This window comes from Phacochoerus africanus, chromosome 15 (genome assembly GCF_016906955.1).
Source record: "Phacochoerus africanus isolate WHEZ1 chromosome 15, ROS_Pafr_v1, whole genome shotgun sequence".
In the NCBI taxonomy this organism is placed as follows: Eukaryota; Metazoa; Chordata; class Mammalia; order Artiodactyla; family Suidae; genus Phacochoerus; species Phacochoerus africanus.
This window is the reverse complement of record NC_062558.1, coordinates 33,455,356-33,473,485: the sequence shown is the minus strand read 5'-3', so window position 1 is coordinate 33,473,485 and position 18,130 is coordinate 33,455,356. Positions and strand designations below refer to the sequence as shown.

General features: G+C 44.8%; 1 protein-coding gene across 2 annotated transcripts in view; it reads left to right on the top strand.

Annotated features, from left to right (window-relative positions):
* CCDC60 (coiled-coil domain containing 60) overlaps positions 1 to 18,130 on the top strand; it is a 187,448-nt gene that overhangs the window by 151,165 nt on the left and 18,153 nt on the right. For both annotated transcript variants that reach the window (XM_047760883.1, XM_047760882.1), the window contains exons 6-7: positions 7,872 to 7,962; positions 12,494 to 12,728. In XM_047760883.1, coding sequence (XP_047616839.1) covers positions 7,872 to 7,962; positions 12,494 to 12,728 — 326 coding nt within the window. The remainder of the gene's footprint in view (positions 1 to 7,871; positions 7,963 to 12,493; positions 12,729 to 18,130) is intronic.

The window sequence follows — 18,130 nt, the reverse complement described above, 5'->3', positions numbered from 1 at the left end:
TGGCTAAGGAAGAAATAAATCTCTGAGCAGAATTTTACCAACAGGTGAGCTCCATGTTCAGTGGGTAAATGGACAAACATACAAAGAGACAGGGGAAAAAAAACTACACAAGGTCAACCTGGAATCTGGTTACAAAGATAACAACCCCCAGAGGAAAATACCAAATCTTCAGTTTTCCTGACTGTGCTTTTTGAGTTTACAACATCAAGCAGTAAGCATCTTCTGTTTGGGGTTTTTTGTTTGTTTGTTTTTTGTCTTTTTTATTTTAGGGCTGCTCCTGTTCCTGCAGCATATGAATGTTCCCAGGCTAGGGGTTGAATTGAAGCCACTGGCCTACACCACAGTTCACAGCAATGCCGGATCCTTAACCCACTGAGCAAGGCCAGGGATCGAACCTGCATCCATGTGGATGCTAGTCAAATTCGTTTCCACTGAGCCACGACGGGAACTCCAGCATTGACTGTTATTAAAGTATGCAAAGCAAATCCCGAGTCCTGACACCCCCCATAATGAAAACACTCATCCTTCAAGACTTGTAGATCCCAGAGGTTTTATTGCTCTTAGGCAGAATGGCAGCAGTAGATCCAATCCTGAGTTCCTTATGGATTTCATAGCAAGAAAATGGGGTGATTCAGTCCTTTAAAGTGGGCTTTCTATGGGCAGCAGAACTTCACTAATTGGCAGCTGGCATGCTGCAAACAGAAAATGATCTTTGTTCATTGCAGAAAGATCCCACATTTGGATGGATTGTGGATGGTTGGGTAAACGGACGGATGACAGATTTTAGGATGACATTCTGAGTTGCATCTGAGTCTCTGCTTTATTTAGGAAAAAAATGAAAGAAAGACCTTCCCAATTTCATCATGTGGCAATTGAAACACATTATCATTTCTCAGCATCCTCATTAATTCTGCTGCTTGCAGGAGAGTTTATTTCAATTGACAAGATGATCAGGTCCACAACAGAGCAGAAACTGAGCCTTCAATAATGAATGTGCTAATTACCCTTCTCTAGGAGATGTGAGCCTCTGTTTAGGCAAAGTAAGACTTGTTTGATATATCAAGGCCCACAGATTTTTATTCAAACCTTTGGGACCAGCTGCATTTCAGAATTCTGATATTTTTTTCTTCTCTGGCCTTTTAGAAGGGAAATATGGAGCATATACCATATAGAACACCACATACCTGGAGGGGACTGGGCCTGCACCCTTTCATCCAACGTATTTCTTTTTTCCTTTTTCTTCTCTTTTTCCTTTTTACGGCTTCACGTACAGCATGTGGAAGTTGCTGGGCTAGGGGTCAAATTGGAGCTGCAACTTCTGGCCTTCACAGCCACAGCAATGCCAGATCTGAGCCACATCTGTGACCTAGACCACAGCTCATGGCAAATCCAGATAGATCCATAACCCACTGAGCAAGGCCAGGGATCAAACCCACATCCTCAAAGACACAGTGTCAGGTCCTTAACCCATTGAGCAATGGGAACTTGCAAGGTATTTCTGCAGAAGAAAATGCATGAGTATTCACACTAAGTGGATACTCAAAGTAGATAAAGCCTCCCATGAGTTCAGCTCACACTTTGCTGCCAAATAAGTTATTAAAATTTTTTTTGGTGGGCGTTCCCGTCGTGGCTCAATGGTTAATGAATCCAACTAGGAAACCATGAGGTTGCAGGTTCGATTCCTGGCCTCGCTCAGTGGGTTAAGGATACGGCGTTCCCGTGAGCTATGGTGCGGTTTGCAGATGCGGCTCGGATCCTGCGTTGCTGTGGCTCTGGTGTAAGCCAGTGGCTACAGCTCCAATTAGACCCCTAGCCTGGGAACTTGTATATGCCACAGGAGCAGCCCCTAGAAAAGGCAAAAAGACAAAAAAAAAATTGTGTTTAAGACCCCTTGGATTTTGGAATTGGATAATCGAACTTCTGTTGGTATTGTTCTTATCAGAGACTCACTTTCCAGGGACTGACTAGGAACAAGGGGACCTTTACAGAGAAGCAGACAAGACCCTTTGTAAGCAAGCCCTTCAAGCCTTAGTGCCACTTCTTCCCAATCCCATTTACCCCCACCCAGTGGGAAAGAACAGGGCAGACCCCAGGCCAAAGAGGGGAGTGAAGAGTTAGTTACCCATTTATCTTGCAGGTGGGGGGAAGAGGAGGTGTTCCAAAAGCCTTGAGTCTCCATAGGTGAGTAATCTCATATTCTCCCCCAGAGCTCCTTCAGGTACATGATCAGGGATGTCTTACTGCCTCAGGCTGTCCCGGAGAGACACTACTGGCCCCCCTCTTAATCAGACAGTCTAGGTGGTTATATCCTGACTTTCATTAAGAGAGTCCAGACACTCAAGGGCTGGGTCTCCCAGGCACAAAGAACCCTTTAGACAAATATAGATGGCTTTCTATATAAAAACATTTCAAACATGACACAGGCACCTAAATCCAACTATTGTGTTAAAAGGAAAACAGTTGGCATTTGAGTGCTATCTGTGTCAAGCACTGTTTTGGATATATGACATCATGTAAGTTTCCTTCTTCTTCTTCTTCTTTTTTTTTTAATCTTTTTAGGGCCGCATCAACGGCATATGGCTAGGGGTCCACTCAGGGCTGCATCTACCAGCCTACACCATAGTCACAGCAGTGTAGGACCCGAGCCCCATCTGCAACTTACACTGCAGCTCACAGCAAAGCTGGATCCTTAACCCACTGAGCAAGGCTAGGGATTGAACCCTCATCCCCATGGATGCTAGTCGGGTTTGTTACCATGGAGCTACAAAGGAACTCTGATCCTCCTTCTGACTTACAAATGAGGAAACTGGGGCAAAGAGAATTTAAGTTACATGCTCCAAGTCAGCTAGAAAAAGTCAGGATTGAAACCCAGGTAGTCCAGATGCAAAGCATGTGCACTTAACCACTAAATGATTGTTTCCTCTGTTTCTAGCCAAAGCCCAAAGTCTTCAATTAATTTGGGGAAAAAAAATCTAAATTAAAAAGAATAATAACTCATTTCAAAGTAATGTTTGCCAGGATTCAAAAAGGAACCCCAATTTACTAAGATCATATGATATGTAAATATATAACTTCCTTTTTTTAATGCCATTCTACACTTCTGACTTTTGCAACTCAATTTTTGTTACTTAATATATATCAAAACCTCTTTTAATGACTGGAGTTTATCAGCATAATTAACCAATTCTCTCAAGATTGTTGAGTATTTGCCAGATTGTTGCTGTCATGAAAAAAAGTGCAGCATGGTATGGAACAACACACATAATAGCAATTATTATACTTAAGTTGTTTTCCTCTTGTCATGCGTTCCCCCCACCCCAACCCTAGAAAGTCTCATTTTCCTGAAACCTACTTTTTTCCAGCACTGCTGGGGATACATGCATGAAAAAAAAACAGACAACATCTCTGCTCTCTGGAGGGGAGAGAGGCAGCAGATAATAAGCATGTAATAGTCAAGATAGTTTGAGATAGCATTAAGTTCCAGGAAGAAATTGACAGGGCAATGTGATAGTGACAGGGTAGGGGGGCGACTTTTAAGTTGGGTCATTAGGGAAAGAGTCACCCAGAAGGTGACATTTGAGTGAAGTCTCTGATTTTTCCTGCACTGACCTAACAGTGTGGTTCTTCCACTCCTGGACTCGAGTGGGCATCTCTACAGGAGTGGGGGAACCGAGCAGGATGATCAGAGCACCTGTCACTCAGGAAGCAGGATGGGCAGCCTGGCCTGGGAGCTCCCTGAGAGCTTTGATCTCAGTCCCCTTCCTGCTGCAAAATCAGCAGTACCTCTATTCCCCGTCTCAGTCCTGTGAACGCATCCTAAACCAGCCAGCAGACTTTCACCCTGAGGTGGAAGTAAATGCAGATTCAGAACAGGAGAGTGAAGTATTTGAGAAAACTACTCTGATTGCCACAGTGGGTAGATGTCTTCAAGTGGTGGCCAGGAACAAAATGTGCTTGGCAGGTACTGTTAAAAGAGATGCAAGAGGGCTCGATGACGTCTTCCCTTGACCTCTAGCAAATAGGATCCCCCAGAAAGCTTCAGCAGGGAGAAATGGTGGCCTGAAAATCATAGCCTCTTCTCCCCCATGGACCTGCCCTAGTGCCTCCTTCCCCACCATCCACCCTCCTCCAAGCCAGATTAAGATCTCTGCCAAAAAATGCTTGTGTGGTTAATAGTTTAACTGAATTCAGTCCTCTATACAAGGCACCCTGCCAAGCTCTCAGCAAGCCCTGTTTTATCGCATCATCACTGTAATCATCCTCGGACTTAGCTAGTATCTCCCATTTTACAGATGAGGACACTGAGGCTCAGAGAGGCTAAATATTATACAGACTCACACATCTAGGAAGCAGCAGGGCAGGCAGAGGACTCAAACAGCAGGTCCACTGGATTCGTAAACCCACTGTTTTCTACCAAGATACACCCCTCTTCCTGGTTCTGATGTTCAGAGAGAATCACCCAGTCAGGAGATCAGAGACGGGATTAGGTAAGCTAAATTAAGCTGCCGTGATAATGGACAACTCCCAAATCTCAGCAGCATCACGCAACACAAGTTCATTTCTTAATCAGCCTTTCCATGTCGTCATCACAGCGCTCTTCTCACCATAGTCGCTCAAGGACCCAGGCTGATAGGTGCCCCATCTCACCAGGGCTTCTCCTGCCAATGCAGCAGAAAAGGGAATCTGACTCAGCACTGACCCTTAAGGCAGCCACCCAGCATGCCCACGTCACTTTCGCTCATGTATTTTTTTTTTTTTGTCTTTTTGCCTTTTCCAGGGCCACTCCCACGGCATATGGAGGTTCTCAGGCCAGGGATCTAATCGGAGCTGCAGCCAGCGGCCTATGCCAGAGCCACAGCAGTGCAGGATCCAAGCCGAGTCTTCGAACTTCACCACAGCTCACAGCAACGCCGGGTCCCCAACCCACTGAGCAAGGCCAGGGATTGAACCTGCAACCTCAGTCAGATTTGTTAACCACTGCGCCACAACGGGAACTCCTCACTCATGTATTTTTGAACTAAGTCACAGTGCTACACCCAATAAGGAGCAGGGAAGACCCGGACTCTTTGGTGGTGAGCGGCACTGACTGTCCCTTCAGGCGTGGGAAGAACACCAGCTTACTTGCCCTCCTCGGACAAGGTGTGTGTAGTCAGCCCACCATGGATGACAATGCTCGGGTTATTTCCTTTCCTCTCCCTACTGATCTTCCTTTTTGGCTCATTTGCTATTGGAAATGAAACATCAGAGAGACTGATTCTGTCTAACGAGGCCCTTCCTTTATCAGTGGCTTTGCAAGAGCGATGCTCGGGGCTTTGTAAGATCTCTGGGAGGCTTGCTGCGTTTTTAGCTCGTTTAACCTGCTGCCTGAAGTTGCAATGGATTTCGGGTCGTCTTGGAAGCCTGCATGAACGTAAAAATCTCCATCTTCTCCAGATTGGGTCTGAATGTTTAAGATTTTGAAAGCTTGGCCAGGACCAGATTTAATTTTAAAGGGGGAAAGGGGGGTTGCTTTTGAACTTCAAGAAGAAGGCTGGAGGCACAGCGGGGGCTGCGTTAGCAAAGGGAAAAAGCTAGAAAAAGCCCTGTGGTCTTGAAAGAAAGCAGTTCCAAAGCGGAAACGCCAAAGCTTCCAGTTTGTGAGACTTAAATCAGACTTCAAAAGCACCACTAGTTTAAATATTGTTTATAGGACTGAAGTATTGCTGCTCCTTCCTCTGGCTAGATTTTAAATATTCCCTAATTTGATTACTTAGAGGAGAGGCAGGCAGAACCAACGTTAAATGAGCTCCTCTGTTAATTATCGAGAGGGCTTTTTATTGTGTAATCAAACATAAAGTCTTACAAAACCTTCCCCAGCCCCTTTTGCCTTGTATGCATTTCTCATGTCCTGGCTGTGAGCTGGTAGATGCCCAGCAAAGCTCTGCCAACAACACACACACACACACACCCCATCCCTATCTGGTCCAGTAGAAGACTTTGATCCTGCTACCCAGACTCCCCTGCTATAGGAAGTCAGTCTTAAGTAGGGTTTATCTTGATCCCCTTTGCCTCTTCTCTGAGCATCGCCCCTGCTCCCCTACCAGCACTTGGCAGCCCCTGGTAAGTCTAAACTCCTGTTGGTGCCTCCCCCCATCAAACTGGCCTGTCCCTCTCCCTCAAGTCCCTTCTCTATGCTGGGTGACAGCCAGCCAAATGATTTAAAGGATCCCAGACCCCAAAAATCCTTTCTGCATAACAAAAAAAAAGGAGATAAAGAAAGCTTGATGAATGAATGGATGGAGAGATCAATAGATCAATCATTCAGTCGATACATAGGTAGAGGTAATTGAGAGAGTACACGCTGACTCTTCCAGCTCACTTCTTAACAGAGCCCCACCACCCCATCACCACAAGTCCAAACTCCAAAAGACACTGAAAACTCGGTTTTCCCAGAACTCATTTGGCAGCAAAATCTGACACAAACCAAACTGGTTTGCTGGCAGAACTTGACTTGAAGCTATTTATAGTCTCTATCCCACCTACTTTAAATATTCATAGATAATTCATGGCAGAAGTATTAAGGTGTTTGATTACAAGATGCTGTCCAGCCCCCATAGGAAGGTTATGTTAACACATGGTATACGCATAGCATATTTCCATTCCAAAATGCCAAAATTCTGAATTTGGCCGCACATCTGGTCTTACAGGTTTTAGATAAAGTGTTAGAGATGTGTCCCCATCAAAGGCTGTTGGGGTCTCAGTCCCAGAAAATTCCCATTCCATGAGGGAAGATACAGGTTTTGTGGGACCTGAAGTTTATTTAACTGGAGAGAAAGGCACTTTACAGGAGTAAAGGATCCTGTATTGTCACAGCTGTGGCGCAGGTTCGATCTCTGGCCCGGAAACTTCAGCATGCAGAGGGCACAGCCAAAAAAGAGAGAGGAAGGAAGGGAGGGAGGGTAAGAGGAAATACAAAGTTGTAATACAAAATTAGGTACCAGGCCCAGGGGGGACCCATGCAGGTGAGGGTCATTGCATTACAACATTCATTGTAAGTTTGCATCTGGGTAAGTGACTTAACCGCAACACCCCCCCCTCCCCCGCCAGCCCCGGTCCATTTTGTTTTCTCATCCTAAAAATGGGATGAAGTCCTGCTGTGTAGCACTGGGAACTATGTCACTAATGATGGAGCATGATAATGTGAGAAAAAAGAATGTATACATGTGTGTGTAACTGGGTCACCATGCTGTACAGTAGAATATTGACAGAACACTGTAAACCAGCTATAACGGAAAAAATTTTTAAAAATGGGTTGATAAATGACTACATCACAAGGTTTTGTTGAGATGATTCCATGAGAATGTATGGAAGTGTCTTGCATGTAGAATTGTGTAGAACCTTCACTCAGTAAACTCCAAACCAGTGATTTTCATTGTGTGGCCCACCCTACAAGCTCCCTCTAACATACCCAGTAATTCTCTCCAAGTGTTATTCAGAAGCTCCCTTATGATGGGACCCTTAGGCACCCGAACAGGCAGAGATTGAGAAATGAACACGCTTTTCCTTTCACCCCCAGGAGGAATGGCAGACCTGCCCTGGAATCTACAAGAGGACCCAATTCCAAGATGCAAATAGATGCAGAATGTGTACACATACCCCCACCTCCTTTAGCCCCCTCCCCAGTCGGCAGTGGTCTCTCCTAACCTAAGTTGCCACTTGGGAGACCAGCTATGGAGAACTGCCCCCCCCCCACCCCCACTTCTTCCTGAGCACAGAGGGGGAGAAATCGCAGCACAGAACAGCCATCATCCATCATCTGTTCATTGCCTTTCTTAAAAGCACTTGTAATAAACTGAGGCTCTAGAAAACTCATTAAGCTGTTTCTCACTCAGGGACCCTGGTGGAAGCAAGAACACAATCAAAAAAATCAATAAGGACAAGTCCATGGGACAGAGGTGGGAGCACTTCGTCACAGCACCAAAGGTAACCATCAGCATGTGTCTCTGCTGCCTGGCGACCAGCCCCAGCCTGGGTTGGAGGCGTTTTTTGCCAGGCTTCTCTGTGATGGGATTTTTTTTCTTCTTTTTCCTGGTTGGTTCTCTGAGTGAAGGGATGTCAGAAGCTCATGCTGTTGGATGGTTCTTGTAAATTTTAATTAAAACAGTTATCTGGGGATTATAGAAGAAATGACATTTGGCTGGACACAGCTTCACAGAGGGAAAAGGTTGCTGAGAGCTGCCTAATAAGATGTCACAGAAGGAAATGGACTCACCTCACTCTGTTTTTAATCAATAACAGTCACTTCTCTTTCTCTCTCTCTCTCTCTTTTTAAACTCAGACAATAAGAAGCAAGTGATTCCACAGACAGGGTTTTCTACAAACGAGAATGTATGTTTATTATTAAGAGAAAAACCAAGAGATCTGTTCTTCTCCTTCAAAACTATTCCTAACCCCCAAACTCCCAAACTCACCCACAGAGCAGACAAGCACGGTAATGATAATAATGACAAGGGTAGAGAGCAAAAGGCAGTGGAGAGAACACACAACTCAATTTTCGCTGAACCTCTGCCCCTGCCCACAAAAGAGATTTGTTGCTGGTTACTGCCCAGGAAGCAATATGCAGTCTTACTTTGAAAAGTTTAAAATGCCAAGCATTATTGTGGTTATATAATTTTGAGAGGCCACTTTTTAACATCATTACAAGGGCCAGCCTCAGGTCCTCTTAATAACCCCATGGGGCACTATTCTTATTTTTAGCTAGGAGAGCAGAAAGTTAGGGCTCGGAGAGGTTAAGTGATTTTGCATGAGGTCACACAGTTGGGCAATGGCAGAGCCAAGAGTTATCCTGGGTGTGCCGATTAAAACCCTGTTTATTATACACCGGAGCTCTTAAAAAGCATGTTCTCCCTGGTGTTGTGATTGCCATGCCTCTCTTGAAGTTCCATGTCTTCTTGGTCTTTCATCAGGGCGCTCCTAAATCTGAGCAGTAGAGCCTTTGTTTTTATCGCAGAAAGTTACCATGGAGATACCGGGTGCATCTGTCTCCTGAGATGCACAGAACAGCAGCAGGAGCCACAAACCTTTTTTTTTTTTTTTTTAAGTCCTTCAGGAATATTCATAACTAAAATCAGAGGAGGGGAGAGTGAATCACTACACTTGAACTCTCACTGCATCAGATCCTGCCCTGTCTTGGGGCAAGTCTGTGGATCAAACTCTGGGCAGCAGTGTGATCCATGGGCAGAGGCGGGCACTGAATTAAGAGTCAGGGGACCCAATTTAGCCTCCATGACTCCATTCAGTGCATGGCATTGGAGAAGTCCTTTCCTCTCCCCTGACCTCAGTTTCTCCACCTTTAAAGGAGGACTGAAAGAGAGGCTCCAGCCAACTCCCTCAGCAGGTGACAGTTTTCTGTATGTGTAGAGCTTCTCAGTGCCAAGGCAGTGATAGTGAGAGCCCAGCAAATTGCCCAAATGAAAAAAATCAGACTGGGTAATACAGGAGGGAGTAGTGAGGTCTGTGGCAGATAGGAATTCTCCGTCACAGCTAAAGGAAGGAATCTCTGCTTAGCTCTACTCATTTCATCATGTTTTTCATTTTCGAGAGAAACCAGTATCTTCAGTTGTTATAGAAAGGTGTCCCCAATTTTTAAAATTCTGGGCAGCTAAACATATCTCCCCATGGGCCACTGGTTTGAAATGCCTGTTTCTAAAGCAAATAGAAGGAATCATTCAGGGAAATCTTTTTCTTTGTTGCCAAAAAGGCTCTCCCAAGGTGGAACATGGCAGCTGGTTAACACCTCTCCTGAGTGAAATACAAAAAATTGAGAAGTATTTGGGGATGTAAGTCAGTTTAGAGAGAGTCGGTTCAGTAAAAGGCAGGCAAGATGCTGGGACTATCTGTTGCATCTTCCCCCCACATTTTATTTTTCTGCCACTCTCAATTAATCAGAAGTGCCAGCCCTTCACTTTGGATTTCCTGGCTGTGTCTGTTAATTGAATTTTAATTAAAGACAATTTTAGGATCACAGGATGAAATCCTAACACAAGGAGGATGCACATAGAACTCTGGGTAGGGAGGGCTTTTCTGAGACTATACCAGCCCATCCTCTCTGTTGTTGTTGTATAGACGAGGAGACAGGGGCATGGGAGAGTGACTTGCCCCAGGCCCTCCTGAAGTTCCCTAGCTCTGAATGTAGTGCTCCTTGCAAGGCTCTGGACTGTCCTGGTGACACAGTCTGTCCAGCCTTCGAAAATGACATCGATGGAGACTTCCCATTGTGGTGCAGGGAAATGAATCCTACTGGTATCCATGAGGTTGCGGGTTTGATCCCTGGCCTCGCTTAGCAGGTTAAGGATCCAGCGTTGCCGTGAGCTGTGGTGTAGGTCACAGATGCAGCTTGGATCCCGTGTTGCCATGAATGTGGTGTAGGCCGGCAGCTACAGCTCTGATTTGACCCCTATCCTGGGAACTTCCACATGTAGCAGGTGTAGCCCTAGGGAAAAAAAAAAAAAAAAAAAAGACACTGATGTAACAGTCTGGTCTCCAGAGTCAGGAATTCATGTCGGGCCAGGTGAGACAGGAAGAGGCAACATCTGCATGTATTATCCCTGAGTTCTGACATTATCTCTCCCCCAGAAGGCCGGGTGGAGAGAGGCTTTCTGTCAGCCTGGCAAGCTCCTGTCCAGTTGCAATGCCAGGACCAAGGGGACACTGTATCGAGCTCCTAGTATCAACGAGGAGAACACGGCAACTTCTGGTGTTTGGTTTCTCTTTATCACAGGCATTTGTAACTGACACTCTCCCTTGGAGATCTGGTTAAACCCAGTTCAAATTCTAGTTCCCCAGCCTATCACATTCTGAAGCATTCCATCATTTGTGCAGAATGTTATTGAAGATTTGTTGGGGTAGGTGGCATTCACAGGAAGACATTACATCTTAAGCTCATCGAGCTCCCCCTCTCTCTTCCTCCTCCTTCTCCCACCCCCTCTGCCCTGTGCAACTGAGAAATCCATCCCCTCTTCTGAAGCAGAGAGGTTCCACCTAAACTCAGGGCCCCATGAGATAGCCCATCAAAAAATTATTCCCGGAGTTCCCATCGTGGTGCAGCAGAAACAAACCCAACTAGGAACCATGAGGTTGAGGGTTCGATCACTGGTCTTGCTCGATGGGTTAGTGATACAGTGTTGCTGTGAGCTGTGGTGTAGGTTGCAGACGTGGCTTGGATCTGGTGTGGTTATGGCTATGGCATAGGCCAGCGGCTACAGCTCCAATTAGACCCCTAGCCTGGGAACCTCCATGTGCCATGGGTGCTGCTCTCCAAAAAGACAAAAGACAAAAAAAAAATTATTCCTGATAACATGCAGTGGACTCCCTGAGGTGAGTCCTGCTGAAAATAATTCTCTCCCCCTGTTAGATGTTTATTAAATGTTGTGTGGTCTTCAGTGCTGCCCCTTCTCCTTATCCTTTTCCCTGGGGTATCAGACACTATGAGTTTCATCCAAAGAAGACCTCAGACTGCCCTCCAAGGGCTTTTGTTTCAAATATTCTCAAATGAAATAGTTTATACCAGTGGAGTGTAAACTATAGCCCACACCCACACTGGAGCAACTGGGAAAGTCAGGGCAAGTTAGGAAGCCTATCTAAGACTTGAATCATGAATTAAGTGAACACATAACCCCATGCAGTATATTCTGAAGTAACACCAGTCATGGAAGAGCATGTGCATGCATGTATATACACATGCATATACACACACCTGTAACCTGTCCCGTCTGACTCTTTCCTACCAAAAATCCACACTCCCCTCATAGGACTTTCCCTATCTATCCATTTTTACTCCCTAGGTCATCTAGGTCTTCCCACCCACCTCCAGCATAGCTCCAACCTCCCACCCCCTGCCAGGAGTGCCACCCCATTAGACAAATCTCCCTCCCTGTGCCTCACCTCCTGAATGTCAAGCCTAGAATTTTCTCCATCTTGAATTCTTCAGAAAACCCTAGTGAACACAAATCTTTATTCTTTGATCCCCAGGTGTCATTTGGTGAACAAGAGGTTGATACATAGAATTGAGGGTCAAAAATCAAGATGCAAATAAAAAAATTAGACCCATCCTCCCTCAGTTTAAAAATCAAACTCTGATGGTTATTACAAAAGAGCAGTCAAAACTGTTCTGGTCCATGGCAACGTCACTGGAATACATGTTTGGCTTCCTGTGGTGACTACTTGGGCAGCCATGGCACTCATCAGATAGACTAAAGGCATCAAACTCGTTTCAAATAATACACATGTAAAAATTATCTCAATTCATAATTGAAGGTCACCCCAGATCCAGGGTATATCTCATGATGTTTGGAGAGAGCTAAAAGGAATTCACATTCAGAACCAGATTTTTGCTTTTTTTCTTCCCTACTTCCTTCCTCCCTCCCTTCTACCCCTTCCTTTCTCTCCTTCCTTCCATCCTCCTCTCCTTCCTTCTTTCTTTCTGAAATCCCTCTTTCTTCTCTCTTTCCTTCAGACCAAGAAATTCAAAATTCCCGTCACACGCATCACCAGCCACAAACCAAGCCGGCGAGGCTCCACCCTCAGTCTGTCTCGGACAAGTGGAGGGTCATCCCCCCAGGGCAGCATGATCTCTGTGAACCCAGGCTCTGATGAGCCCCAGAGTGTGATCACCCAGGTGACAGGCAGCAAGGACATTGAGGACAATGAATCGTCTTCGACCAAGCCTGAGGAAGAGCCTCTCCATGTCAGTAAGTCCTACCTTAGATCTGACCAGTCTTCCCCGACTCTGTCTTGAAGCCAGATATCAGGAGCCCCTCATGCACCACCTTCAGCCCCAGTCAACTAAAGCAGACACATGGGTCCCTTAGCCCTGTTCAATTTCCTTGGACCCCTTTGTTTTCCCCCTAGTGGAAATCAGAAATATATTTAGAACTTGGTATACTCTAAACCATTCCTACTGGAGAGACAGCCCGTGGTCATCAATTGCTCTTTTAAAGTATATTTTACTTAGCCCAATTTATATAAAATGTTATCATTTCAATAGATAATCATATAAAAATATTAAAGTATTTTATATTTTTCATACTACATTTTTGAAATTTGCTGTCTACTTTTTTAACAGCTCTATTGAGGCATAATTTGCTTAGCATAAAATTCACTTTTATGTTTTAAGTGTACAATTCAATGATTTTTTTGTAAGTTTATAGAGTTGTATAACCAACACCACCATCTGATTTTATTTTATTTTATTTTATTTTTTGGTCTTTTTGCCATTTCTAGGGCCGCTTCTGCGGCATATGGAGATTCCCAGGCTAAGGGTCGAATTGGAGCTGTAGCCTCTGGCTTACATCAGAGCCATAGCAACGTGGGATCCGAGCCTCGTCTGCAACCCACACCACAGCTCACGGTAATGCCGGATCCCCAACCCACTGAGCAAGGCCAGGGATCGAACCAGCAACCTTATGGTTCCTAGTCAGATTCGTTAACCACTGAGCCACGACAGGAACTCCAACCACCATCTAATTTTAGAACATTTCAGTCAACCCAAAAGAAAACCTCGTATCCACTGGCAGTCCCTCTCCTTTCCCACAACGCATCTACTTTCTGTCTCTGGATATTTGCCTTTTCTAGATATTTTATATAGGGAACTTGTAGCTCTATAACTTCTACTCTGAAACAAGCCTTTTTAGTGGTTCACCATTTGAGAAACATAGATTATTTAGAAAACTCTGTTGAAAACTAAGGGCCTCTCTTAGAAAAAAATTCAAGCACACACATGTACGCATTTTTTCATATTCTTTTAGAAGAAGCCTATGGACTTCCACCAGATAGAACTGTGGCTGGATTCCATATGAGTCATGTAAAAAATTTACTTTCAGAATTTCCTAGCTTGCTTTTTTCCTTGAGATAGGAAAAGAAAGGATTAACACCAAAAGATGGAGAAAATAAGAGGAAGGAAAAGAAAGGGGCATGAAAGTGGTAGGCCTACTGCAAAAATGTTGACTCTGATGCATAGACCACCTTCTCTGCCATATCCCCATGTGCTTTGTCCCCTCAGTGGCCCCCAAGATGAGACCTGCCTGCTCAGCCAGTGTTCTTTCACACAATCTAATATGCCTATCAGGCTGGACCAGGTGTAGTATATAGATTCAAGGAGGTTGAACAAAAGATCAAGGTAGACCAGAAAACCTGATGGGAGGTGTTGCTCATCAAAGCCAGAAATGGGCAAAATTGCAAAAGTCTGGTAAGTGGTCAGGACTCAGAGCAATAATGGCCAATGAGGAAATTATACACCATTCCTTTGCCAACAGGACACCAAAAAAAGGCTTCAAGCCCTGAAAAGTTTTTTGTTGAACAGAAGTAGTATCACAGATGGAAAGGAACTAAGATAAACCATCAGGAGTCGTGTGACTCTTATGGATTTCTTGAACCTTCTTTCATTCAAAGAATTTTTGAGCAGCTACTGTGTGCCTAGAACTGAGAATGACAGTACGTGCCCTCCCTAAGCTTACATTTTAGAAGGAAAAAGCAGACATAAACATGAAAGCCATAAATAGCAAGGCTATTACAGATAATACAGCAGAAGATAATAGAACAAGATCAGGCTGGAGAGAGAGATTCTTGGTGGAAATGAGTCCAGGTTAGCCAGGGTGGTCAAGGAAGGCCAGTCTTAGCTCTGACTTCTGAGTTTCTGAAGACACAAAGCTAGGGATGCAGGGGTCAGAGCATGGGCGGTCTTTGTAGAACAAGGTAAGGACTTCAGAGTTATTCCAAGTGCAAGAGGAAGTCTCTCAAAGGTTGTAGGTACAGGATAACAAAACCTAATTTGCTTTTCAAAGGTATGTGTGTGGTCATTAACGTTATATCCATGCTGTGTCTTTTAACTCCTAAACCTTGCTTTTAAGTAAGAGCAGAGTCCATAGCTTTAAGAAGTGCCTCAGTCCCAGAACTCACATGTGGTTCTCCCAGGGGCAACCTGAGTGCTGAAGGAAGAAGGGACCAGAGGGGAAGAAGACCTTGTGATGAGGGAGGCACCTGAGACAAGGCAGACCCTTCCCCACTGGCCTTCCTCCTCCTAGTCTAACCAGCTCCAACCTGCTCCAACCTGTGCCATCCCCCCAAACTCTTTGAGCCCTACCCTCTTCATTCCTATTGCTTTTATCTTCATTTAGAGATAGAACCTGGGGGCATATAGGCTTGTTCCTGCAAGATATGTTTTCTTTAACACACAAGGCTTTGTTTTTGAAAAAAATAGGAGTGACTTTTTAAGATTAAGAGATTGGACATTAAAATTCTGATTTTTTTTAAAAAATTACTCTTTGTGGAAACAGGAGGCCTGCAACCCTGCATGACAACATTCAACTGGAGCTGCCCTTCTTAGGTGGGGCATGCACTCTTGTTTTCCACAGTCCCTACTGCTCCCTATTACCCCAATCATTACATTGCTCCCAGTTGGCCGGATGTGTGCCCACTTATCCTCTCATTTGCCCTGTTTTTCTTAGAATGATGATGATGATAGTGGTGGTATAATAACTAATACCAAAGAGGACTTTCATATGTTGGGTACTATTCTAGCTTCTTGTGTATGTATGTGTGTGTGTGTATATATATATATATATATATAATTTAATCCTCACAACTTTTCATGCCCATTTTGACAACATATAAAAAAATTGGGGCACAGAGAGATTAAGTTATTTGTCCAAAGTCACACACGTAGTAAGTGATGGAGCCAGAATTTAAAATCAGGCAACCTGGCCCTCAAGTCGCTCTTAAATCTCTACGCTTTACCCAAGTCTCTAGAAAAAGTGGGGAATGACAGACAAAGAGAGCAGCCTGATTTTTCTTATTTTCACTCACTTTTGGTATCTGATCCCTGTAGCACTGAGGTTTGGGACCCTCTGGTCCAGATTTTCATCACCTCTCATTTGGATGACAGTACCAGCCTCCCTGCTTCGTGTCATGCCCTCACTTGTCTACAGATTCTTCTCCATGTTGAACCAGAAGGAACTTTCTAAATTAAAAACTCGATGTAGTGCTTCCCAGCTTAACATCTTTCGTTGACTCCCAATTTCCTCTAAAACACTGCATCTGAACTTTTCCCAGGCTGCCTGTAATAGGCTCCTTCCACTTCACATCTTATACCAGATGCTCTGACCTCACCAAAAGACTTTCTCCTCCTAAACAGAGCACCTTCTTTCATGCCCTCCTTTGTCTGTGATGCCCTTACCCCTCCAGCCATTCAGTCTGATGGACTCCTACTCAGCCTTCAAGACCTAGCTCAGATGTTCCCTCCCCTATAAAATCTTCCCTGACTTTCATGGATCCCTCCTTTAAATCCTCTAAGTATTTTGTATTTGCTTGTATTGAGTACATAATTTTAATTACAACTGCATCTCACTGTATTTGGCAGGAACTTCTTTTGGCTCAGTACAGAGATCTGGAAAAAAGATAAAAATTTATTTTTCTGATGTATTAGAGATAGAGTGGCTCCAAAAAATCATCAACGATCCTGCTTTCTTCTGTCTTTCTTCTCCACCATGCTCAGCATCTCTTCATGATCCAAAATGGCTGCTGGAACACCAGCCATCAGAGCCACATCCTAGGAGGGAAGCAAAGGAAGTAGGTGAAGTGGAAAAGCTTTCACTGCCAGCTGAGTTTAATTAGTCTTCTCAGAAGTTTCATACCAACCCTTCTACTAAAATCTCATGGCCCAGAATTTAGTCACAGAGGTGCACTTTAACTGCAAAGTATGTTGGGAAATTGGGTTAGTAAATGCTCCCCCCCACACACACACAAGTACATATACACACATATATTTCATTATTAAAGAAGAAAGGGGAAAGGAATGTGAGCTCCCTACATTGTCCCTGCAGAACAATGTCTTACCTTCACCCTGGCACACAGCAGGTGCACGGCAATGGCTGGGAGATGCCTTCCTACCAGAGGCCAACATCCTGGAGAGAAAGTCCTCTGCCTCTGCCTCCTCATCCTTTTCTTCTATTTATACCTTAACCTCCATTGCATTTGTCAGAGCCTTGACAAAAGTAGATTAATTTCCCTGACTTTCATTGCCTTCTGAAACCTCCTCAAATTGATTCTGAATTCATGAATCCTATTCTATGAGATACGCCATTTGACCAAGGCTTAATTTCCAGGGCTGTCTGCATAATGAAGTATTTGTGGATGCCAATCACGAGGGACAGCAGGCCGTGGCCTCTCTGTGGACTGGTCCCCTCCCAAATCAATGGCTGGGGGACTTTGGAGAGACCAAAGCCCAGACCATTCTTTCTGCCAGTCTTGAAGCTCCCAGTCTTAGAACTGTTAGAGGAGAAACTCATGTCAATTTTAACTCAAAAAGAGTGGTCCTGTGCCTTCTACGGTTCCCTCCGTGAACCCACTCTATATGACCAAAAGACTTCGTCTATTTTCCCCCATAAGAGAGGAAGAAGGTTTAGTCGCTATAGAGTGAGATTCATAGATAGACAAGCTAGGGTTGGAAGATGGGAAAAGGGGGTTAGAATTTTTCCTTTATGGATGGGATCTGGCATCTGAAACCTGGATGCTATTCATTCTGGGCACTGGCTGATGGCTTCCCCGTTGCCCTGGGAACCAAGAACTGCACAGGTTCCCCTGAGTGTGGGCATCTGTCACAGAACTGTGGAACTCAATTTTGTGACCTCTGCATCCTTTCCAAACAAGTCTCTTCTTCCAGGCAGCCTTGGGGAGTAGCTGTGGGCCTCACGGTCTCAAGGCTCTGTTCTAGTTCATACATATTCAACCTCGGCTACATGATGGATGGAGCTTGGTACTGATGGGCACCACTCCTGCCCAGAGGCCACATTAGCAAGCAGGATAAAAAAAAAAATCTCTAAGTGGCACATGGAGCCTTCTACAAAATTCTCAAGGAGAGCTGCCCCATGCGCTAGGTGACTTGGGTCATTTGCTGGGATCTCAGCACGAGGCTGGCTGGCTTATGAGTAAGGGGCAGGAGTGGGGGAGCAGGCAGATCATGCTGTGAGGTCCCGGGAGGAGGGAAAAAAGTGGAAGAAGCAGCCTCAGCTTCCAGACACACCCCAAGGATCCTGGGATGTATGGCAGTAGGGAAGGTGGGCTTGAGGAGACAAAAATGAAGGTAAGATTCAGGTCA